Consider the following 25,643-nt stretch of genomic DNA (forward strand, 5'->3'; position numbering starts at 1 on the left):
CTAAAGCTGGATCTTCCTTTTACAAATGGCTAAAAATGCCTTTTTTTTTTGTATAGTACCCAATCATGCAGGCGGCAGGGCAGGGAGGGGCTCGCTTTGGCCCTCTTCAGCACCTTACACCCTACCTTTAACCCGCAGCCAAGTGTGTGGCGTTCCTCACACTCTCCCAGCTGCAACTCCCACCTCTGTGCAATCCTTCCTTTTCATTCTGGTTTCTAGAGCACGTCTCCAGGCCTCGACGTCATCACGCTAGGACGTAAGTGCGGAGGCCTCGGCGTCTGACGTCATGGCGTAGAGCCTAGCAACCGCGCAGGCTCCCAGCCGAGTCCGTTATGGCCACTGCAGCCCTGAGGAGGATGAGGGGGCCCACACAAGCGAAACTGCTGCCAGGGTCGACCATCCAAGCCCTTGCGGGGCTGGCACGGCCGCTGGTCTTGGCGCTCCTGCTTGTGTCCGCCGCTCTATCCAGTGGTAAAGGGGGCGCGGCGGCAGTGCGGGCTTAGGAACCTGGGAGGGCTCGGGCGCGGGCCAGGAGATAGGCTGGGCCAGGGAAAGGGCGCTTCCGAGTGTCATGACGGAGCAGACGGAGGTGTTTGTTTGGGTCAGGGTCTTCGCGGGCCTGAGGACGGAGGGTATGGTGTCTGAAGGGGTCCAAGGTCTGAAGAGTCCCCAAGGAGCCTGAGAAGTGGGGTCCCTGAGAGATGGAGGATCCCAAGGAGCAGGGCGGGGAGGGAGGAGTGGTGTTGGCGCTTAGAGATTGTTGAAGAATGGGCTGCTACAAGGAATGGCGGTGGTGGGGTCTCCAAAATTTCTTGGATCGGAAAGTTAGGAGGTTCTAGAAGAGAGAGTAGCGACAGGGGCGGAGGAGATGGCCGGGGCTAGAGGGTGTGGTGTCTGGAAAGGGTCCTGAGGTGGGGGGGACTCAGGAATCTAGCAGGACCAAGGAAAGGTGGGGATTTTCCGGAATGGAAGAGGTCAGTGGTAAAGTCCGAGGCAGGCAGGGGCAATAACCCAGTGACCAGACTGAGCCAGTGGAATATTTCCAGGAGGGAAAGTGAAACGGAAAGAGCTGTCTTCTGGTACTGGTGCATATTTGAGGTCTGGGAGGTTGTGGTGTTTGATAAAGATTCAGAATATGGGGCGTTGGGCCTCTGAGAGCTTGGGAGCTGGAGAGGAGTTTGGGGACAAGGGAGATCATGATTCCTCTTCCCTATGTGTTCTGAGTTAACCAGAATAACTCTGCCTCATTTTAATAGATCTTTGGGATTTGATTGATAAAAGGTTTCATTTCTTGCAAATGTTGCATGGCGAAATCAAGAGATTGTAAGGATTAAACAGTATTTTGTTTAGTAGTCTCATTTTTCTTTCAGGCCAACACAATCCTGCGTTTCTCCCTAAATTTGAGTTTTTAGCTGCAAAACAGTGTGACCTGGTACAGTGTTTTCTTTCTTGCCGGTAGGGCCTGTGTAGCCCTACATTCCTCTGCTACAGTACTGTGGGTACATACGTATGTTTTCTCAGCAACATTTCAGTGTTGGTAGCTGGACTGCCCTCCCAGAAGTCTTTGCAGTCTCTGAGGAAGGACTGCTGTCCATTTCCCAAGGCCCTTTCATCGTTAATAAAGTGTAATGAAGATTTCCCTGGTTGATGCAGATATTCCTGTTCCTGAAGTACTTAAGTAACTTAATTGTTTTGGCCATTTAATCATCTAAGAAAAATACAACACAAACTTTATATTTCCTGCTGGAATGCTTAAGGAATATATATCTGGCAACTGTAGTTTCAGAAACAGCTTTTCCCCCTAAGAGAGGGTTGAAAATCGCATGGGTAAGCAGCGAGGGAGAATGTGGAGTATTAAGTGTCCTTTAGTTTCTGCTTTTATTTGTTAGAGCCCTATAAACATTGTTCCAACTATACGGAGACATTTCAGAGAATCTTTGTCTTTTAAATATATCTTTATATATACCAATTTAAAATGTCATAAATCAGATTATTCTCTCCTGAAAATAACTTAAAACGACATATATGCTTTTAATAGGTGAGCAGTTCCATTGCAGTACAGTGTAGCTTGTGGTGTATTTTTTGTAAGCATACCATATAATTTCAAAGTAGTCCCTCCTGTAATAAGAAAATTAGTCTAGAATGTGTTGAGTTCCAAATTTCAAGTGAGTTTACAAAGGTAGAAAGTTACCACGTTAGATTTCTTTAAATTTGTTCAATATTAGGTTTTTGAAAATGTCAGTGCTTGGTTGTGTGCTTGTCGGTCTGTAAGAATTTTTGTTTTATGTTTTTGTTTTGATAAAGTCTAAAAAAATTAACATAAGCAGTCTGGATTACTGGGCGACTAATTCTTGGTCTTGCCATTTCAAAAATGCCTGCTTCTCTATATTTGCCATTATATTGTTCCCAAATGATCACCTAAACTTAATGCATAATGCATTTCATTTTTAAGGCATTGTTTCTCAAACCAGTGTGTGAATGAGTTCTCCGGGTCCTCTGCATTCTTAAGAAATGCTGATATAGTTTTATTTTAGGACAGTTTTTAAAAAGGGACCAGTAGAAGAGAGAAATTAAATTTAGAAAGTTATTTATTTATTTGTTTATTTTTTGAGACAGGGTTTTGCTCTTTCACCCAGGCTGGAGTGCAGTGGCACAAACTTGGCTCACTGCAACCTCTGCCCCCTGGGCTGAAGCAATCCTCCCACTTCAGCCCCCTGAATAGCTGGGACCACAGGTGTGTGCCACCGTGCCCAGGTAATTTTTGCATGTTTGTAGAGATGGAGTTTCACCATGTTGGTCAGGCTAGTCTTGAACTCCTGAGCTTAAGCGATCTGCCTGCCTTAGGCTCCCAAAGTGCTGGGAATTACAGGTGTGAGCCATTGTGTCTGACCTAAGTTTTATTTTTCTTATGCTGTATTTGTGTGTTACTCTTAAGGATTTTACTGTTTGACTAATACATATTCTGCTCCTTCTTGGTGCTAGGTATTAGAGTTAAAGAGTTAAACAATGAATAGGGTGATATTGGAAGTATCCTTAGAAGAATGAGTGGCATTTTGCTGAGAACCATGGGATGGGCTCCTCAGGGAGTGCAGTAGGTACATAGATGCTGTGTGGGATGTGGTGTGGGATTTGTGGTGAGGGTCGAGTCGAGTCATATTCAATAAATATTTATTGAATGCCTGCTATTAAGTAGGTAATGGGGATAGAGCTGTTAGAGAGATTAGTAAGACAATGAGAGTGAGGTAATGGAGGCCAGATCATGTAGGATCTTGAAGGCTATTATAAAAACTCACTTCTGAGAGAAATGGATGGCCCTGGAGGGTCTTAAGTAGAGGAGTAGCATTTAATATGAGTTTTTACAGAATGACTCTGGCTGCTGTGTTGAGTGTGGACAGCAGAGGTTAGGGTGGAAGCAGGCAGATTAATTAGGAGGCTATTGTAATAATCCACATGAGATAATGGTTACTTGGACAAGGCAGGAGCAGTGGAGTGTGGAAAGCCCTCAAATGCTATATATGCTAGAATAACAGATTGGATGTGGGGTATTAAATCACAACTCCAAGGTTTTTAGTTTTAGTAACTAGAAAGATGTAGTTGCCATTAATTGAGATGGAGAGTAGGTAGAACAATTCCTTTTGTTTGTTTTTTGAGTGGAGCATAGAAATTTATTTCTTTAAATTAAACTTTTTATTTTGAGATGATTATAGATTTACTTGCAGTTGTAAGAAATTATATAGGGATCCTGCATACCCCCTACCCAGTTTTCCCAATATTGACATCTTTCAAAACAATACTGCAGTATCACGACCAGGATATTAACACTGATACAGTCAAAATATGGGGCATTACCATCACCACAAGGATATTTCATGTTACCCTTATAAAGCCACCCCACTTGCCTCCTACCTCACCCGTCCTGAACTCCTAATTATCCATTTGTATAATTTGGTAATTTTGAGAATCTTACATAAATGGAATCATGTAGTATGTAACTTTTGGGATTGACTTTTTTCACTCAGCATAATTCTCTGAAGATTCACCTAGGTTGTTTCATGTGTCAATAGTTTCTTTCTTTTTTAATTTTAATTTTAATTTTTTTGAAATGGAGTCTTGCTCTGTTGCCCAAGCTGGAGTGCAGTGGCACAATCTCACCTCACTGCAACCTCTGCCTCCAGAGTTCAAGCAATTCTCCTGCCTCAGCCTCCCAAGTAGCTGGAATTAAAGCTGCACACCACCATACCCAGCAAATTTTTGTATTTTTAGTAGAATTGGCGTTTCACCATGTTGGCCAGGCTGGTCTCAAACTCCTGACCTCGTGATCCACCTGCCTTGGCCTCCCAAGGTGCTGGGATTATGGGTGTGAGCTATTGCTCCTGGCCATTTGTTTCTTTTAATTGCTGAGTAATATTCTATGGTATAGATAGACGGTACTTTGTTTATCTGTTGAAGGATGCCTGATTGTTTGCAGTTTTGGGCTTTTATGAATAAAGCTGCTATAAATGTGTTTGTGCCACTGTACTCCAGCCTGGGTGACAAAGCGAGACCCTGTCTCAAAAAAATAATAAAATGAGTTTTCTGTGGACATCATGTAGTTGAGTCTACCAATCTGTTTTTTAGTTAATGTATTTCAGTCATTTACATTTAATGCACTGTGGGTATGTTAGGGCTGAAGTCTGCCATTTTATTTTTTGTCTTGAGCCTGAGATATATGAGGTAAAAAGAAAAACCCAAGGGAGTTACCACTGTGTTGTTTCGTATATCCTGAGGTCGCTAACTGTTCTATTTAGTTCTTTCCACCTTTCAGAGTGTTCTTGTGTTATTTTACACATAATTTCCAGAACTTTTAGTTGTTATTAGTGGGAGAAATAGGGAAAAGTATGTTTGTCTTCCTGAAATAGCCAGAATTCATTTTGAGCATGTTAATGTGAATGTCAGACCAAGAGGAGACGTCAAGTAGGTGGTTGGATTTATGAGTCTAGAATTCTGGTAGTTCTTGGAAGTTCTCTTAATTTTTCTCAGAAAAATTAGGAAGTGATGTCATCGGTTGCAAATGAGGATAACAGAGAAGGCATTTGAAGTTTGTGGACAGAGGAAAATGTGATTGGTCTATGAGAGTAGAAGGGTAAACGGACTAGGAAAATATAATTGCCAACAATTTTAATTGCCAACAGCTTTAAACGTACACCTGAATCTTTGGCACTGAATTTAAAATGAAATGAAAACAGTGGCATGGTTGTATATTTTCCAGCCATGTTCAACTGCTGGGTGCAGATGTGAGTACTCAGAGAGCTTGATTTATTAATAATTAGAGATGAGTGACTCACCATGTGAATGGTTCAAAGTAGACAAGTGGGAAGGGAATTGAAGATGGATGTAAGAGAGTGATTATAAAGCAGTTATAATTGCTGACATAGAATTGAATCTGGGTAAAGAGAGAAGAGAGTGTATTGGGCAAGGTTTGGTGGTGGTGGTCAGGGAATGAAAAGGAATAGAGGTTTGTAGCTGTTGATGGATTGATAATACCAGGGAATGAAATGGAAGGATAGGAGATCATGTCAGCAAATAGAATGCATGAATATGAGATTATGGAAGAGTTGTGATAATAGATAATGACCGAGATTGATCCAAGATGGCCGACCACTAACAGCTCAGGATTGTAGCTCCCAGTGAAGACCCAGAGAACGAGACGACGCCACACTTTTAGACAAATTTTCATCACTCACCGATCAGCTGATTCCCAGTGGAGGAGCCCCACGGGTCGCCAGCGCGACTCTTGTGGCCTCCGCAGCGGTTTTGCCGGCGTCTTGGCGCAGCAGCTCTTCATGCAGAGCCAACGGGACTGCTTCCCCTACTGACCGGAGTTTGGAGCTCCGGGAAGTCAGAGCCGCTTGTTGCGGACTCAAGAGGGAAGCCAGACCAGAGATTCTCGGGCAGAAGAGCACCATCAGTCTTACCGCTGCTATTTAGGCTGCCACAGTGGGTTGCTCGGATCCCAACACTGGGAATCAATAAGTCGGACGTCGACTCAGAAAACTAATTAGAAAGGCGGTTCATCTACAATGAAGGGAAAAAAACAGCCTAAGAAGGCCGAGTATACTCAAAATCAGAACCCATCAGCAACAGAACAAGCCCTGATGGAAAAGGACTCATCAGCAACTGAACAAGCTCTGATAGAAAAGGACTCATCAGTAACGGAACAAGCCCTGATGGAAAAGGACTGTGTTCCATTATCTGAAGTAGGCTTTAAAAGGTGGATGATAAGAAACTTCTGGGAGTTAAAGGAACTCGTTCTAACCCAATGTAAAGAAACTAAGAACTTGGAAAAAAGGTTAGATGAAATGTTGAAAAGAATAGACAATATAGAGAGGAATACAAATGAACTTATGGAGTTGAAAAATACAACACGAGGAGAACGATCCAAGATGGCCGATCGCTAACATCCCGGGATTGCAGCTCTCAGGGAAGGCGCGGAGAACTAGAGGACGTCACACTTTCAGACAAAGTCTGGTCGCTCACGGAGCAGAAGATCCCCCAGTGGTGGAAACACATGAGTCGCCAGCGCGACTCTCGTGGTCGGCGCAGCGGTTCTGCTGGCACCTCGGCGCGGCAGCACTCGGCGCAGAGTAAACAGGACCGGTTCCCCTTCTGACCGAGGTTTGGAGTCCCGGGAAGGCAGAGTTGCCTACTACAGACACAAGAAGGAATCCAGACAGGAGAATCCTGGGCAGAAAAGCACCATTGGTCTTAACGCTGCTGCTCTGGTCCTGGGAACTAACAACCTGGACATCCACTCAAGAGACCTAATCTGAAAGTTGGTAATTTCAAAGACGACAGGAGGATAAATTTACAATGACGGGAAGAAACCAGTGTAAAAAAGCTGAGAATACTCAAAGTCAGAACGCCTCTCCCTCTAAAGATGATCACAGTTCCACATCAACAATGGAACAAGGCTTGATGGAGAACGAGCGCCTCCTGATGACAGAATCACTCTTCAAGGAATGGATAATAACAAACTTTGGTGAGTTAAAAGAACACGTTGTAGCCCAACGTAAAGAAACTAGGAACTTTGAAAAAAGGTTTGATGAAATCCTATTGAGAATAGACAACTTAGAGAGGAGTATGAGTGAATTAATGGAACTGAAGAATACAATACAGGAACTCCGAGAAGTATGCACAGGTTTAAACACTCGAATTGTTCAAGCAGAAGAAGGGATATCAGAGGTCAAAGTCCAACTTAATGAAATAAAACGTGAAGAAAAGATTAGAGAAAAAAGGATAAAAAGGAATGAGCAAAGTCTCCAAGAAATGTGGGACTATGTGAAAAGACCAAATTTACGTTTGATAGGTGTACCTGAATGTGACGGAGAGAATGAATCCAAGCTGGAAAATACCCTTCAGGATATTATTCAGGAAAATTTTCCTAAACTAGCAAAGCAGGTCAACATTCAACCCCAGGTAATACAGAGAACACCACAAAGATATTCCTCAAGAAGAGCAACCCCAAGGCACATAATCGTTAGATTCACCAGGGTTGAAACGAAGGAGAGGATACTAAGGGCAGCCAGAGAGAAAGGTCGGATAACCCACAAAGGCAAGCCTATCAGACTTACAGCAGATCTCTCAGCAGAAACTCTACAGGCCAGAAGAGAGTGGGGGCCAATATTCAACGTCCTCAAAGAACAGAAGCTTCAGCCCAGAATTTCATATCCAGCCAAACTAAGCTTCACAACTGAAGGAAAAATAAAATCTTTTATGAACAAGCAAGTACTCAGAGATTTTATTACCACCAGGCCTGCTTTACAAGAGCTTCTGAAAGAAGCATTACACACAGAAAGAAACAACCAGTATTAGCCTTTCTAAAAATACACCAAAAAGTAAAGAGCACCAACATAAAGAAGAATTTACACCAACAAATGGATAAAACAGCCAGGCAACATCAAATGGCAGCAACCCTAAATTTAAATTGACTAAATTCCCAATCAAAAGACACAGCCAAAACCCAATGGCATGTTATATCCAGACCTGTTTCACATGCAAGGATACACAAAGACTCAAAACAAAGGGATGGAGAAAGATTTACCAACCAAATGGAGAGCAAAAATAAATAATAAATAAATAAAAAGCAGGAGTTGCAATTCTTGTATCGGATAAAATAGATTTTAAAGCAACAAAGATATAGTGGTAAAAGGATCAATGCAACAACAAGAGCTAACGATCCTAACACCCAGATAGGAGACTTAGATTCAATGAGACAGAAAATTAATAAGGATATCAAGGACTCGAACTCAGATCCAGAACAAGTAAACTTAATAAATATTTATAGAGCTCTCCACTTCAAATACACAAAATATACATTCTTGTCAATACCACATCACACCTACCCATTAGTTTAAATGAAACATTGATTGGCCATTATTAATACCCAATTTTTTTCAAAATAAAGCAATATTTCCATTTACTCTCCCTCTTTCTCTTCCTCTTTCTTCCTCTCCTTTACTTATTATTTTTTTTTTCTTTCCTTCTCTCAAAAAAAAAGAAATCAACTTGTAAACCTCTAGATCCAGGTCGGCAATGTCTCTTTTATTGCTTGATTTCCTTTCTTCCCTTCCCTCCCTCCCTCCCTCCCTCCCTCCCTCCCTCCCTCCCCGCTTCCTCCCTTCCTTCCTTCCTTCATCCCTTCCTTCCTCCCTACCGTCCTTCTTCCCTTCCTTCCTGCCTTCCTCCCCCCCCCCAAAAAAAGAAAAATACAACACGAGAACTTAGTGAAATATGTACAAGCTTAAACAGATGAATGGATCAAGCAGAAGAAAGGGTATCAGAGGTCGAAGATCAACTTAATGAAACAAAACAACAAGACAAGAATAGAGAAAAAAGGATAAAAAGGAATGAGCAAAGTCTCCAAGCAATATGGGACTATGTGAAAAGACCTAATATACGATTGATTGGTGTACCTGAATGTGACGGAGAGAATGAATTCAAGCTGGAAAATACTCTCCAGGACATTATCCAGGAAAATTTTCCTAATTTAGCAAAGCAGGACACTATTCAACCCCAGGCAATACAGAGAACACCACAAAGATATTCCTCAAGAAGGCCAACCCCAAGGCACATAATTGTTAGATTTACCAAGATCGAAATGAAGGAGAAAATATTAAGGGCAGCCAGAGAGAAAGATCAAGTTACCCATAAAGGTAAGCCTATTAGGCTTACAGCAGATCTCTCAACGGAAACCCTACAAGCTAGAAGAGAGTGGGGGCCAATATTCAATATACTTAATCAACAGAACTTTCAGCCCAGAATTTCATATCCTGCCAATTTAAGCTTTACATTTGAAGGAAAAATAAAATCTTTTAGGAACAAGCAAGTACTTAGAGATTTTATTACCACCAGGCCTGCCTTACAAGAACTTCTAAAAGAAGCACTATACACAGAAAGGAACAACCAGTATGACCCTTTCTAAAAATACAGCAAAAAGTAAAGAGCATTAACATAAAGAAGAATTTTTATCAACAAAAGGACAAAATAGCCAGTTAATATCAAACGGCAGCAACCCTAAATTTAAATCGACCAAATCTCCCAATCAAAAGATACAGACAAAATCTAACGGTATATCCAAAGATATACATAGACTCAAAATAAAGGGTTGGAAAAAAAAAAAAAAACGTACCAACCAAATGGAGAGCAAAAATAAATAAGTAAAAAGCAGGAGTTGCAATTTTCACATTTGACAAAATAGATTTCAAAGCTACAAGGATAAAAGGATTAATGTAATAATAAGAGATCTTAATACCCAGATACATAAGACACATAATGAGATTTAGATTCAACGAGACAACAAATTGATAACGATATCCAGGACTTGAACTCAGAGCCAGAACAAATAAACACAATAGAGGTCTCCATTTTAAACACATAAAATATACATTAACCACTTTAAATACTCAAAATATTGATTGGCCATTATTGAAACCCACTTTAGGAATGAAGTTATATTCCTTTTTCCCTCTTTTTCTTTTTTTCCCCTTAAAAAAAAAAAATAGATAATGACCATGGGAGTGAGTGGCTGAGGTAAAGAGGAGGGCTAGCTCATGAGAAGAGAGGAGGTCAAATATTTTGAAATTAAGGCAGGAGTACTTGTCTTAGAGTGAACTCTAGAGCTAGAAGCGCATTAAGAATTAGGGGGCATGACCTTAGAGTTGGTGGATGAAATAAAATTAGAATGACCTGAAAAGGGCAATGAGGAGGAGAGCTGTGCCTTCTTGAGACTCAATGGTGCAAGAATGTGGGAGAAAAAACAGCTATTACTTAAATGGGCTGAAGGGAAAGTATGTCCTTAAGGGAGAGTCAGGTTTCCATAATAACAAGAAAGTGAAGGGTGAAAGAAGGGATTTGCTGATGACTGAATTCTATACTGCATGGTGGAAGTTTCTTTATGATCATTCCTACTCTATCAGCTTATGTCCTTTAAAGGTACTCACCCTTGTTCTTTTAGTCAAGTTTAGTTAGTTGGCTCCCAGTTATTTAAATTTTAAATTTTATTTTATTTATTTATTTTTTCTTTTTTTTAATTCCATTTTAGGTTTTGGGGTACATGTAAAGAACATTCAAGATTGTTGCATAGGTACACACATGGCAGTGTGATTTGCTGCCTTCCCCACCATCTCCTATATCTGGCATTTCTCCCCATGCTATCTCTCCCCAACTCCCCACCCCCCACTGTTCCTCCCCTATTTCCCCCCTACAGACCCCAGTGTGTGATGCTCCCCTTCCTGTGTCCATGTGTTCTCATTGTTCAACACCCACCTATGAGTGAGAGCATGCGGTGTTTGATTTTCTGTTCTTGTGTCAGTTTGCTGAGAATGATGGTTTCCAGGTTCATCCATGTCCCTGCAAAGGATATGAACACATCATTTTTGATGGCTGCATAATATTCCATGGTGTATATGTGCCACATTTTCCCTGTCCACTCTATCATCAATGGGCATTTGGGTTGGTTCCAGGTCTTTGCTATTGTAAACTGTGTGCTGCAATGAACATTCGTGTGCATGTGTTTATAGTAGAACGATTTATAATCTTCTGGATATATACCCAGTAATGGGATTGCTGGGTCAAATAGAATTTCTATTTCTAGGTCTTTGAGGAATTGCCACACTGTCTTCCACAATGGTTGAACTAATTTACACTCCCACCAACAGTGTAAAAGTGTTCCTATTTCTCCAAACCCTCTCCAGCATCTGTTGTCTCCAGATTTTTTTAATCATTGCCATTCTAACTGGCGTAAGATGGTATCTCAATGTAGTTTTGATTTGCATTTCTCTAATGACCAGTGATGATGAGCATTTTTTCATGTTTGTTGGCCTCATGTATGTCTTCTTTTGTAAAGTGTCTGTTCATATCTTTGCCCACTTTTGAATGGGATTGTTTGTTTTTTTCTTGTAAATCTGTTTTAGTTCTTTGTACATTCTGGATATCAGCCCTTTGTTAGATGGGTAGACTGCAAAAATTGTTTCCCATTCTGTTGGTTGCCGATTCACTCTAATGACTGTTTCTTTTGCCGTGCAGAAGCTGTGGAGTTTGATTAGGTCCCATTTGTCTATTTTGGCTTTTGTTGCCAATGCTTTTGGTGTTTTGGTCATGAAGTCCTTGCCTACACCTATGTCCTGAATGGTTTTGCTTAGATTTTCTTCTAGGGATTTTATGGTGTTAGGTCTTATGTTTAAGTCTTTAATCCATCTGGAGTTAATTTTAGTGTAAGGTGTCAGGAAGGGTTCAGTTTCTGCTTTCTGCACATGACTAGCCAGTTTTTCCAACACCATTTATTAAACAGGGAATCCTTTCCCCATTGCTTGTTTCTATCAGGTTTGTCAAAGATCGGATGATTGTAGATGTGTCATGTTGCCTCTGATGCCTCTGTTCTGTTCCATTGGTCTATATCTCTGTTTTGTACCAGTACCATGCTGTTTTGATTGCTGTAGCCTTGTAGTATAGTTTGAAGTCCGGTAGTGTAATGCCTCCCACTTTGTTCTTTTTGCTTAGAATTCACTTGGCTATGTGGGCTCTCTTTTGGTTCCATATGAAGTTTAAGGTGTTTTTTTCCAGTTCTTTGAAGAAGGTCATTGGTAGCTTGATGGGGATAGTGTTGAATCTGTAAATTACTTTGGGCAGTATGGCCATTTTCACGATACTGTTTCTTCCTAAAAATGTTTCCCCATTTGTTTGTGTCCTCTCTTATTTCGTTGAGCAGTGGTTTGTAGTTCTCCATGAAGAGGTCCTTTACGTTCCTTGTTAGTTGTATTCCTAGGTATTTTATTCTCTTTGTAGCAATTGTGAATGGCAGTTCATTCTTGATTTGGCTCTCTTTAAGTCTGTTATTGGTGTATAGGAATGCTTGTGATTTTTGCACATTGATTTTGTATCCTGAGACGTCGCTGAAGTTACTTATCAGTTTCAGGAGATTTTGGGCTGAGACTATGGGGTCTTCTAGATATACAATCATGTCGTCTGCAAATAGAGACAATTTGACTTCCTCCTTTTCTATTTGAATACCCTTTATTTCTTTTTCTTGCCTGATTGCTCTGGCTAGAACTTCCAATACTATATTGAATAGGAGTGGTGAGAGAGGACATCCTTCTCTAGTGCCAGATTTCAAAGGGAATGCTTCCAGTTTTTGCCCATACAGTATGATATTGGCTGTTGGTTTGTCGTAAATAGCTTTTATTATTTTGAGATACATTCCATCAATACCGAGTTTATTGAGGGTTTTTAGCATAAAGGGCTGTTGAATTTTGTCAGAGGCCTTCTCTCTATTAATTGAGATAATCATGTGGTTTTTGTTTTTGGTTCTGTTGATGAGGTGAATTACGTTTATAGACTTGCATATGCTGAACCAGCCTTGCATCCCCGGGATGAATCCTGCTTGATCAAGGTGGATAAGCTTTTTGATGTGCTGTTGCAATCGGCTTGCCAGTATTTTATTGAAGATTTCTGCATCTATGTTCATCATGGATATTGGCCTGAAGTTTTCTTTTCTTGTTGAATCTCTGCTGGGTTTTAGTATCAGGATGATGTTGGTCTCATAAAATGATTTGGGAAGGATTCCTTCTTTTTGGATTGTTTGGAATAGTTTCAGAAGGAATGGTACCAGCTCCTCTTTGTATGTCTGATAGAATTAGGCTTTGAACCCATCTGGACCTAGGTCTTTTCTGATAGGCTCTTAATTGCTGCCTCAACTTCAGACCTTGTTATTGGTCTATAGGCTTCGGAGGATGCAAGTGTCCAGGGATTTATCCATTTCTTCCAGGTTTACTAGTTTATGTGCATAGAGTTTTTTGTTATAATCTCTGATGATGGTTTGTATTTCTGGAATATGTGGTGATATCCCTTTATCATTTTTTATTTCATCTATTTGATTATTCTCTCTTTTCTTTTTTTATTAATCTGGCTAATGGTCTATTTTGTTGATCTTTTCAAAAAACCAGCTCCAGGATTTATTGATTTTTTGAAGGGTTTTTTGTGTCTGTCTCCTTCAGTTCTGCTCTGATCTTAGTTATTTCTTTTCTTCTGCTAGGTTTTGAGTTTTTTTGATCTTGCTCTTTCAATTTTGATGACAGGGTGTCGATTTTAGATCTCTCCTTGCTTCTCATATGGGCATATATATTTTCCTCTAGAGACTGCTTTAAATGTGTCCCAGAGATTCTGGTATGTTGTGCCTTCATTCTCATTGGTTTTGAAGAACATCTTTATTTCTGCCTTCATTTCATTGTTTATCCAGTCAACATTCAAGAGCCAATTGTTCATTTTCCAGGAAGCTGTGCAGTTCTGAGTTAGTTTCTGAATTCTGAGTTCTAACTTGATTGCACTGTGGTCTGAGAGACTGTTTCTTATGATTTCTGTTCTTTTGCATTTGCTGAGGAGTGATTTACTTGCAATTATATGGTCAATTTTCGAGTAGGTGTGATGTGGTGCTGAGAACAATGTATATTCTGTGGATTTGGGGTGGAGAGTTCTGTAAATGTCTATTAGGTTTACTTGGTCCAGGTCTGAGTTCAAGTCCTGGATATCCTTGTTAATTTTCTGTCTAGTTGATCTGTCTAATATTGACAATGGGGTGTTAAAGTCTCCCACTATTATTGTGTGGGAGTCTAAGTCTCTTTGTAAGTCATTATGTATCTGGATGTAAGAACTTGCCTTATGTATCTGGATGCTCCTGTATTGGGTGCATATATATTTAGGATTGTTAGCTCTTCTTGTTGCATTGATCCTTTTACCATTATGTAATGGCCTTCTTTGTCTCTTTTGATCTTTGTTGGTTTAAAGTCTATTTTATCAGATTTGAGAATTGCAACTCCTGCTTTTTTTTGCTCTCCATTTGCTTGGTAAATCTTCCTCCATCCCTTTATTTTGAGCCTTTGTGTATCCTTGCATGTGAGATGGGTTTCCTGGATACAGCACACCGATGGGGTTTGGCTTTTTGTCCATTTTGCCAGTCTGTGTCTTTTGATTGGGGCATTTAGCCCTTTACATTTAGGGTTAATATTGTTATGTGTGAATTTGATACTGCCATTTTGATGCTATCTGGCTGTTTTGCCCATTAGTTGATGCAGTTTCTTCATTGTGTTGATGCTCTTTACCATTTGGTATGTTTTTGGAGTGGCTGGTACTGGTTGTTCCTTTCTATGTTTAGTGCCTCTTTCAGGAGCTCTTGTAAAGCAGTCCTGGTGGTGATGAAATCTCTGAGTACTTGCTTGTTTGCAAAGGATTTTATTTTTCCTTCACTTACGAAGTTTGGTTTGGCTGGATATGAAATTCTGGGTTGAAAGTTCTTTTCTTTAAGGATGTTGAATATTGGCCCCCACTCTCTTCTGTCTTGTAGGGTTTCTGCTGAGAGATCTGCTGTGAGTCTGATGGGCTTCCCTTTGTGGGTGACCCGACCTTTCTCTCTGGCTTCCCTTAGCATTTTCTCCTTCATTTCAACCCTGGTGAATCTGAGGATTATGTGCCTTGGGGTTGCTCTTCTTGCGGAATATGTTTGTGGTGTTCTCTGTATTTCCTGGACTTGAATATTGGCCTGCCTTGCTTGGTTGGGGAAGTTTTCCTGGATAATATCCTGAAGAATATTTTCCAGCTTGGATTCATTCTCTCCGTCACATTCAGGTACACTTACCAAACGTAGATTAGGTCTTTTCACATAGCCCCATATTTCTTGGAGACTTTGTTCATTCCTTTTTACCCTTTTTTCTCTGATCTTGCCTTCTTGTTTTATTTCATTGAGTTGATCTTTGACCTCTGATATCCTTTCTTCTGCTTGGTCAATTCGGCTGTTGAAACTTGTGTATGCTTTGTGAAGTTCTCGTGTTGTGTTTTTCAGTTCCATCAATTCACTTATATTCCTCTCTAAGTTGTTTATTCTCATTAGCATTTCATCAAATCTTGTTTCAAGGTTCTTAGTTTCTTTGCATTGGGTTAGAACATGTTCTTTTAACTCAGAGAAGTTGCTTATTACCCACCTTCCGAAGCCTGATTCTGTCAATTCATCACACTCATTCCCATCCAGCCTTTTTCCCTTGCTGGTGAGGCATTGTAATTCCTTGTAGGAGGAGAGGCGTTCTGGTTTCGGGTGTTTTCATCCTTTTTGCGCTGGTTTCTTTCCATCTTTGTGGATTTATCCACCTGTTGTCTTTGTAGTTGTTGACTTTCAGATTGGGTCTCTGAGTGGACATCCTGTTTGTTGATGATGAAGTTATTTCTTTCTGCTTCTTAGTTTTCCTTCTAACAATCTGGCCCCTCTGCTTTAGGACTGCTGAGGTCCACTCCAGGCCCTGCTTCCCTGGGGATCACCTGCAGCAGCTGCAGAACAGTAAGGGTTGCTGCCAGTTTCTTCTTCTGCTATCTTTGTCCCTGAAGGATACCTGCCAGATGTCAGTCTGAGCTCTCCTTTATGAGCTGACTCTTTGGATATGTGGGGGTAAGGGAGCTGCTTGAGCAGACAGTCTGTCCTTTATGGGAACTCAAGTGCTGAGGTTTCAGCTCTGTTGTTCATTCAGAGCTGCTGGGCAGGTACGTGTAAGTCTGCTGCAGTGAAACTTGTAAACCGCCCCCACCCCTTTTTTTTCCCACGAGCTCTGTCCCAGGGAGTTAGGGCTTTATTTATGAGTTTTTGCTGTGCTGCTGGCTTTTTTCAGGGCTGCCCTGCCCAGCCAGGAGGCAGCCTAGTCACTGTCTGCTTGCAGAGGCTGTGGGCTCCACCCATCTGCTGTGTGAACTTCCCTGCAGTCCTGTTCATACGGGTATAGTTAGAACTGCCTCGGCAATGGCGGCCCACCTGTGTAATGGCAGAGTCTCTCTGTAATGGCAGACTGCCTCAGCAAAGGCAGTCTGCCTCAGCAATGGCAAACTACCTCCACAGTGGTGGACTGCCTCGGTAATGGCGGATGCCCCTCCCCAGCAGAACTGGACCCTCCTGGTTTCAGCTGTGCTTGCTTTGAAACTCTCAATCCAGAGCGTTTCCGATTGCTGTTTTCTTGTGGGGGTGGGACCAGCCGAGCCAGATCACCTGACTCCCTGTCTCAGAGCCCCCTTTTTTTTCTTTTTTTTAGTTGAATGGTTGACTCTCTCCCAGGTGTTTCAGTCGCTTGTTGAAAAGGCGTCGGGATCTGTGTGATTTCTGGTACAGCGACCCACTGCGCCAGCTGAAAGAGCAGAGCTGAGATTCGTGGTGCTTTTTTCCTGGTAATCTCCTGGACTGGCTCCTTGTTTCTGATTTTTTAATCAGATGAATGGGCGACTCTGCCTTCCTGGAGCTCCAATCCCCAGCTAAAATGGAGCTCAGACCTGTATATTTTGTGCAGAGAACCGCCGCGCCGGAGTGCCAGCCCAGACAGCATCGACGGCCAAAATAGCCATGGGGGCTGAACCAGCCACGCTGGTGTCTCGTGGGGCTCCTCCGCCTGGGAATCTCCTGGTCTGTGGGCAATAAAAATCCGTCTGGAAATGTGGCATCCACTTACCCTCCACGATTTTGCTGGGAGCTGCAATCCTGAGCTGCTCCTAATCGGCCATCTTGGATTCCTCCGTAAATCTTATTTTAAAATATGTTTTTTTGTACTTTGGCAGGAAAATTAAATGTATCAGAAAATAATTTATAAATTTCTGAATTATAACTAAATTGATGTGATAAATGTAAAAATTATTTTCAGAAATTCCTATTAGAGTTTTTTGAGTAATGTACTCAGTTGTAGGTCCTATTTATTTCTCTTTTCTTTCAGGAAAAAATTTCAAGGAACTCAATTATTGAGAATGTTTTAAGAGTTTTACTTTAATCCTAGGACTTTGGGAAGCCAAGGTGGAAGGATTGCTTGAGCCCTGGAGTTTGAGACCAGCCTGGGCAACATGGCGAGATGCTGTCTCAAAAAAATAAAAATTGCATGAGGCATTGGACAAATATACGAAAAAATAAAAATAAAGATAAAAAAAGCTGGGCAGGGTGGCATGTGCCTGTGGTCTCAGCTATGTGAGAGGCTTGAACCAAGGAGGTCGAGGCTACAGTGTGCTATGATTGTGCTACTACATTTCAGGCTGAGCAACAGAGTGAGACCCTATCAAAAAAAAAAAAAAAAAAAGAAAAAAAGGGGGAAAAAAGAGTTTTACTAATTTACTGTTTTTGTTTGTTTTGTTTTTTTTTGCTAACTTACTACATTATTTTTCTGAGCTCTTCTATTCCAATTGAGAACAGCTATTTCTTTTTTTCTACACAAAGTAGATGTCAACTGTGATACACAAACCAGAGTGTATTCACATGTAGAAAGGGTTATCTGTTAGATTGTTAACTTGCGTGAATGCACATGTTTGTGAAAGCCCTAGAATGACTTGCTTTAATCTTAACCCTATAAAATATTTTACTTTAATGTGATAGAATTTAAAATATTGTCTGAATATGTTTAGATTTCACTACAGTTTTTTTTTTTTTTTAAGGTGTGGTAGAAATCCTTGACGTTCTTCAACAGATACTATGTTAGATTAAAAATTAGAAATGGTTAAATTTCAGAAGGGATTTATCTGTTGAATCTCCTCCTATTGGGTCTTCTTGGGAGAGTTACTTATGTAAAGAATTTTACCTTTAGTAAACTGTGCTGAGTAGGTAGCAGCACAGAGAAGTAAGAATGTATGTATTCGATGTCATTTCCCATACCTAGATGCCTTCCTTTCTCTTTAAAATAATCTGCTTGTCACTTAGCTCTCAGGTTCCAGTTTCTGATGCTTCTCCTTTAGAACTTTTTAATTTGTAAGGATCCTTCTTTCTTTGTTTTTAATTTAGGAGAGGGAGTCCTCTAGTTCACGTATCACTTAGAATTACTGTCTACAGCTTGCTTATAGCTTCCCCTGAATTTGTTATATTGTGTTGAAAGTATTTTGGTCCAAATTCCCTGCCTTTTTTGGGACCTAGTTGAGTGAAATCAGCCACTTATTTTGTTCTAGGGATCAGGTAGAGTCTAGATGAAATAATTGAAGTCTTCCCTCTTTATGAAATGAAAACGGAGGGGATGGGTCAGGGCTGTATGTGGACTTTGCCATTGTGACCTAAAGTCTGACCTTTTTTTCTTTCTTTTTTTTTTTTTGGTGGCAGGCTCTATAATGCAGTAGGTCTTTTATGCTGCTTAAGTTGTTAGTATCTAGCAAAGCAGTTATTATCTGAAGAATGACTAAGAAGAAATGTAACTGATTGCTGTCTATTGAGACTTAATAACTAGTTTTTGAGAATGTTATAGGAATTTAGGGAGAAATGCTTAGTGTAAAATTTAGGTAAATATGCTTTTAGCTTGCTGGAAATAAAGCTGGAGATTTCAGTTTAATATTGTTTGTTTGTTTCAGTTGTATCACGGACTGATTCTCCGAGCCAAACTGTGCACAACTCAGATATTTCTACCCCAAATGTGAATGCTTTAACATGTGAGAACCAAACCAAACCTATTTCCCAAATCAGTACCACCCTCCCTCCCACAACAAGTACCGAGAAAAGTAGAGGAGCATCTTTGGCCCCTCATCCCTCTCCTACTTCTCTGTCTCAAGAGGAAGCTGATAACAATGAAGATCCTAGCATAGAGGAGGAGGATCTTCTCATGCTGAACAGTTCTCCATCCACAGCCAAAGACACTCTGGACAATGGTGATTACGGAGAACCAGACTATGACTGGACCACGGGCCCCAGGGACGACGACGAGTCTGATGACACCTTGGAAGAAAACAGGGGTTACATGGAAATTGAACAGTCAGTGAAATCTTTTAAGATGCCATCCTCAAATATAGAAGAGGAAGATAGCCATTTCTTTTTTCATCTTATTATTTTTGCTTTTTGCATTGCTGTTGTTTACATTACGTATCACAACAAAAGGAAGGTAGGTTTGGGATTTTTTTTAGCCTTTTATTATTTCAGTCATGTTTTTGATGATTTAAGGTTCTTTTTTTTTCTTTTTTTTTGCTATTGGGTCTCACTGTGTCACCCAAGCTGGAGTGTATTGGCACAATCACAGCTCACTGGAGCCTTGACCTCCTAGGCTTAAGTGATTCTCCTGCATCAGCCTTTTGAGTAGGTGGGACTAGAGATGCACACTACCACACTCGGCTAAGTTTTAAAAATTATCATTATTTGTAGAGATGAGGTCTCGCTATGTTGCCCAGGTTGGTCTTGAACTCCCAGGCTCAAGCAGTCCTTCCACCTCAGCCTCCCAAAGTGTTGGGATTATAGGCATGAGCCACCGTGCCCATCTTTCCTTTTTTTCAGTCAAGTTTAAATTCATGGTAAAATATTGAGATGTCTGATCTGCATATAAATTTGTTGTATGTTTTAACACTACAGACAGAATGCTTGAATATATGTACTTCTAACAAAAATAGTCCTAATTCTTAATGAGGAATACCAAAGCCCAGTGATTTCTGTTGTTGTTATTGTTGTTTTGAGATGGAGTCTCACTCTTCGCCCTGGCTGGAGTGCAGTGGTGTGATAAACCATGAACATAACGGATTCATGGTTTATAATCTCACTGCAACATTCACCTCCTGGGTTCAAGTGATTCTCCTGCCTCAGCCTCCCGAGTAGCTGGGACTACAGGCACGTGCCACCATGCCCAGCTAATTTTTTTTGTATTTTTAGTAGAGCCGGGGTTTCACCATGTTGACCAGGATGGTCTCGATCTCTTGACCTGGTGATCCACCCGCCTCGGCCTCCCAAAGTGCTGGGATTACAGGCTTGAGCCACTGCGCCTGGCCCTCTCATAGGTTTTATGTCTTCCTTTTTACCTGACGAATCGTGAGCATTTTCCATATCCTTAATATTCTTTAAAAACTTTTTTTTTTGAGACAGGATCTTGCTATATCATCCACATTGGTGAATTCCTGGCCTCAAGTAATCCTCCCACCCCAGCCTACCAAATAGTTGGGATTACAGGCATGAGCCACTGTGCCTGGCTGAAAACATAACGGATTCATGGTTTATAATCTTTGGTTGAGAAATATGTTGTGATGAACATTTCTGTGCTATTACCAGTTTGCTGGATTACATGAGGCATAAGAGGCATATATAGGACAGGATAGATCATTTAGTGTGATGGCACTTGTTGGCATTGTATAGGCCCAAAGCTGAGTAGTTAAGCCTTTCAGAATACGTAAAGGAAGATGAAACACACAGTTCCTTTTTAATACTTACTGGTCAATAAGTCTTAGTTCTTGACTTTATTGTAACTTGCTTTATAACACTGAAAGCCACCTTCCCCTTTGGGGCCTTGATTTCCTTACCTGACAAATAGTGAAACTGGACCCGATAATTTCAAAATAAATGCCTTCCCGCTTTGAGAATCAGTGAATCTAATAATAGTTCAAAAAAAAAAAGCAAACCAACCAACTGTTTTGGTTATTTGTAGTTAGTGATCTATTGCTAGCTTTGTAAGTGTTTATGAGTAGACAGAACGTTGAATGCTGCTGCTATTATATCCCACTGTGTACTGTTTGGCCATCTCTATTATGGACATCTAAGGGACTTATTAAACAAATAGTTTCCTGGGGTCCACCTCAAATACTAACTCAGTCTCTGAAGACAGAGCCTAGGAATCTTGAGTCTTTAACAAACATTCCTACATATATTGAAATTTGAGTAGTACTGTTTAGCCTTCTTTACAAGATGGAAAGCAAAATAGCTTTTTTTTTTCTTTTTGAGACAGGGTCTTGCTTTGTCACCCAGGCTGGAGTGCAGTGGCACTATCCTGACTTAGTGTAATCTCTGCCTCCCGGGCTCAAGTGGTTCTCCCATCTTAGCCTCCCGAATAGCTGGGACTAGGGCAAGCGCCTCCATGCCTGGCTAATTTTGTATTTTTTGTAGAGATGGGATTTCACGATGTTGCTCAGGCTGATCTTGAACTCCTGGGCTCAAGTGATCCACCTGCCGTGGCCTACAATGGTGTTTTTGTTGTTGTTGATATTTTGTGTTTTGTATTTAGGAACCTAGAAGAGAGATATTTCACTTGTTATAAAAATGTTGACCGTATTCTGTTTTCTCTTTTGCATATTTAATTAATTTTGTTTTCCAGATTTTTCTTCTGGTTCAAAGCAGGAAATGGCGTGATGGCCTTTGTTCGAAAACAGTGGAATACCATCGCCTAGATCAGAATGTTAATGAGGCAATGCCTTCTTTGAAGATCACCAATGATTATATTTTTTAAAGCACTGTGATTTGAGTTTGCTTATTATGTAATTTTATTTGCTTGACTTTTTATATGATATTGTGCAGATGTTTGCCATAGGCAATTGGTACTTAAATGAGAGGTGAATCTCTCTTTTGCCTTGGTGCTTTGGAAATTAAATGTCACAAACAAGGAGTATGTAATTTTTTTATCTGTACTTTTAGAGCTGAGTTTAATCAGGTGTCCAAAATGTGAGTTAAGCATTACCTTATATTTACACTGTAGTTTTTATTGTTTTAGATTTATTATGCTTCTTCTGGAAGTATTAGTGATGCTACTTTTAAAAGATCCCAAACTTGTAACTAAATTCTAACAAATCTGTTACTACTGACTCACGTTCATTCTCTGCCATTCAAATACTATTTTTTAACCACACATGTTTTTGTGGTCCCAAACTGTAATGTACAGGGATATGTGTGATAATGCTTTGCATTTGAGTAATATTTTTTTCCTTCCAAGAAAACTGCTTTGGATATTTTTAGATAATTTAAACATAATTTAGGATAACGATATTGCTCAATCTGACCACAATTTTAGGTAAAACATTAAATGTGTTGAGATATCTTGGCAACAGAGACTCTGCAGCTTACCACGGACATAGATAAAATGTTATGGAGATACTATTTTCTTGGTTTGAATTACTATATTAAATTTAGAAGTAGAAACTGTGGTAAAATATTAAATACATGTACAATTGCTTTTAGTTAGCAATTGGTTATAGCATGGGTTCTTCCAAGGTTTCAAGAAATGGGCAGAGTTTAAAATTATATCAGATTCATTTACTTCATTTGTTATTTTATAGTAAGTTTGAATAAATCTTAGGGGACATTATCACTTAAATAACACTGTATCTAGGTCTTTCAAATTAAAATTATACCTGAATGAAGTTGTTTGTATACATAAAGATATTTGTGTACAATGGCCTTTTTCCCCCACACTTGTTTTCTTTTCTTTGTTTTTGTTTTTTATGACAACTGGAAATTATTTACTGTGTTTCATTTATGTCTGTCTTCGTATCATAAAGAGTTGATCAATATGTAAATATGTGATTTGAACCACGGTTGACTTACAAGTATCATGACAACTTTTTAGAAAACCTAAACCCTAATATATGTTAAGGAGGGCCTGGGTGAGCCAGTGGGCTTGCGCTTTGTGTAGAGCTGGAAGAAGGCCATCCATCCTGTGTCTTGGGCGGCCAGTGTTCTTTCCTAATAAGGAAGGGAAGCACAGTGGAAATACCCCTGAACTGTTTTATTACAGTAATTTTTTTCATATCTGAACTGTATTATTTAATATTTTGAATAAGATTTTAAAAAATAAATGGCAAAGATATAAATCTGTGACTTCACGAGTGTGTTTCATTTCAGTGATGACATTTAGGTAGTAACGGAGTAGCTTATGTCTGGGAGCAATCTAACGACTCGCAGGTATCTCTCTCAGCAGTGCAACTCTGCCTCTGTGAATTCCGTTTACATTTCTAAATTCTTCTCTAGGTCTAACTTACTGCTAGGTACTGAAGTTTATTGAAAACTAGCAAAGTAGGATGGTAAAGAAAGCAAAGTGGCTAAATAAGTGTGCTCTTTCTAGCATCCTCGGGTCCTTATCTGGGATGGAAGGCTCCCCAAGAGTGGAGGCTCTTCCCCCTGGTTGCTTGTGGATTCTTGGGTACTTCCTGGTGGTCCAGCCACCTAGGTCACAGTGCTGCAATTAAGTAGCCTCAGAGTGCTGGAGCATCAGATCATACATTGATTACAAATGCCACTGGAGTCTCACAGGGGCACTTGAACTGCAGGACTAGGCACCCAGGGCCCACAGTTGAGCCTCACAGCACTCATGCCGCTACTCCTGTGTGGGGTTGTCTGCCCCCTTCTGCAAGATTCACTTTCTGTACACACCAGAAGCTCTGCACCTGATTTTGGTATTAATGGTATAATGGGTTACCCTTTGGCTCCTGTTTCTGTGTCTTAGCCGAAAAAGAATGTGTTGGAACTTGTGAGGCAGACAGAAACAGACATTTAGAATTTGGGTAGGCAGGTAGGCATGTTGTATTAGTCTGTTCTCACATTTCTATAGAAATCCCTGAGAACTGGATAATTTATAAAGAAAAGTTTAATTGGCTCACAGTTTTGCAGGCTGTGCAGGGAGCATGATGCTGGCATCTGCTCAGCTTCTGGGGAGGCTTCCGGAAGCTTACCATCATTGTGAAAGATGAAGGAGAACAGGTGTCCTACATGACAGGAGCAGGCACAGAAAGAGCAAGGGGGAATGTACTACACAGGTTTTTTTTGTTTTTGTTTTTTAGACAGTCTCGCTCTGTCACCCAGGCTGGAGTGCAGTGATGCAATCTTGGCTCATTTCAACCTCCACCTCCTGAGTTCTAGTGATTCTCCTGACTCAACTTCCTGAGTAGCTGGCACTACAGGCGCTTGCCACTATTCCTGGCTAATTTTTTTTTTTTTTTTAGTAAAGATGGGGTTTTAACATGTTAGCCAGGCTGGTCTTGAACTCCTGACCTCAAGTGATCCACCTGCCTCGGCCTCCCAGACTGTTGGGATTACAGGTATGAGCCACTGTGCCTGGACTTAACAGACACTTTTAAATCACCAGACCTCACAAGAACTCACTAACATGAGAACAGCACCAAGGCAGTTGGTGTTAAACCATTCGTGAGAAAACCACCCCCATGATCTGGTCATCTCCCACCAGGCCCCACTTCCAACACTGGGGACTACAGTTTGAGGTGAGGTTTGATACAGGTCTAAACCATACCACATGCCTTGAGTGTGCTTTCTTTATTTTAAATGTGAACTCCTGAGGGTGAGTCAAGCTCTTGTGGAATGTGTGTAGATTGCCCCATGGAGTGAGCTGCTTGAGAACAGGAACTGGCTGTTATTCCTCTCCTGCCCCAAACTCTTTACTCTGCCCGGCACCGGCTAGGCCCCTTTGAATTGTTATTCTATAAAGTGAGGAATTACATGAGGAGAAAACCAAGACAACTCAGGCTCGCAGAAGATCACATAGTTGGCATATAATCCAATACTACTAATGTCCTGGATACACAGCTGCATGTGCGGGATCAGAGCTGAGTGTAGCGTGTCAGTCCTTATCTGCACATCCACAGTTCCATGGGAAGCTAAGCTAAAGCCCACACTAGTTGTGTGAGATACCACCCCTCCCTCCAAATCCCAGGTTCTGATCAGAGCAGGTGCTGCCTGTTGAAGGTGAAGGAGGGCACTGCCGGCACTGCTGCCTATGTTCCAGTTCTCCCCCATCATGTATGTTGGGTGGGGTGAGCAGGGCTGGTTTTGCCCTTCTGCCTGCCTTCTTTTAGCCTGGTTTGCTGGTGCAACAGTTTGCCTCCCTTCTGGGTTCAGCGTGAAGCAGTTCATCCTTCCCAGCAGAAGTTCAAAAGGCTTTAGCTTTTTGAGTCTTTTGAGGACCAACTGTCTTCCAAGGGAACAAAAAAGAAGGCTGTCCTGAGGTTGTCAATCTGGCCTGACCCAGCACAGCCTGAGCCAGGATATATGGGGTGGTTCTCTTCAATTCGCTGGATTCTGTTTTCATTTTGACGTCAGGAGGGGAAGTTGCTGGGACAGATTCCGGAAATGGAGCGGGGCTATTTCTGTGTAAGTACCGCACGCTAACAAATTGCCCCACTGGAGCTCAGAGCTGGGGTGGTTTCTGAATCACATCTCAGTAGCTGTCGGTGGTGATGGCCTGCTGTTGAGGCTTTTAAGTGGCTCAAGGGAGCCTGATTTTGGGCCAGTAAGCAGCAGCCTCTGCCCCATGAGCTCTAAGCCCACCTCTCTTCTAGCTCCATCCTAGAGTCCCAGACCTGCCTGTACCAGCTGGAACCAGTGGGCACCACAAGGGCAAAGACAGCACCTGCTTTAAACCACTCTGTCATCCCAGCAC

General features: G+C 41.1%; 1 protein-coding gene across 1 annotated transcript; it reads left to right on the plus strand.

The window, feature by feature from the left end:
* Positions 1 to 303: 303 nt before the first annotated feature.
* On the plus strand, positions 304 to 23,064 carry C2H5orf15 (chromosome 2 C5orf15 homolog). Its single transcript, XM_002744591.5, has 3 exons — positions 304 to 471; positions 18,868 to 19,391; positions 21,576 to 23,064. Exons 1-3 carry the CDS (start codon positions 333 to 335, stop codon positions 21,705 to 21,707), a joined length of 795 nt encoding a protein of 264 aa, XP_002744637.1. The 5' UTR covers positions 304 to 332; the 3' UTR covers positions 21,708 to 23,064.
* The last annotated feature ends 2,579 nt before the right edge of the window (positions 23,065 to 25,643 follow it).

This window comes from Callithrix jacchus, chromosome 2 (genome assembly GCF_049354715.1).
Source record: "Callithrix jacchus isolate 240 chromosome 2, calJac240_pri, whole genome shotgun sequence".
Lineage (NCBI taxonomy): Eukaryota > Metazoa > Chordata > Mammalia > Primates > Cebidae > Callithrix > Callithrix jacchus.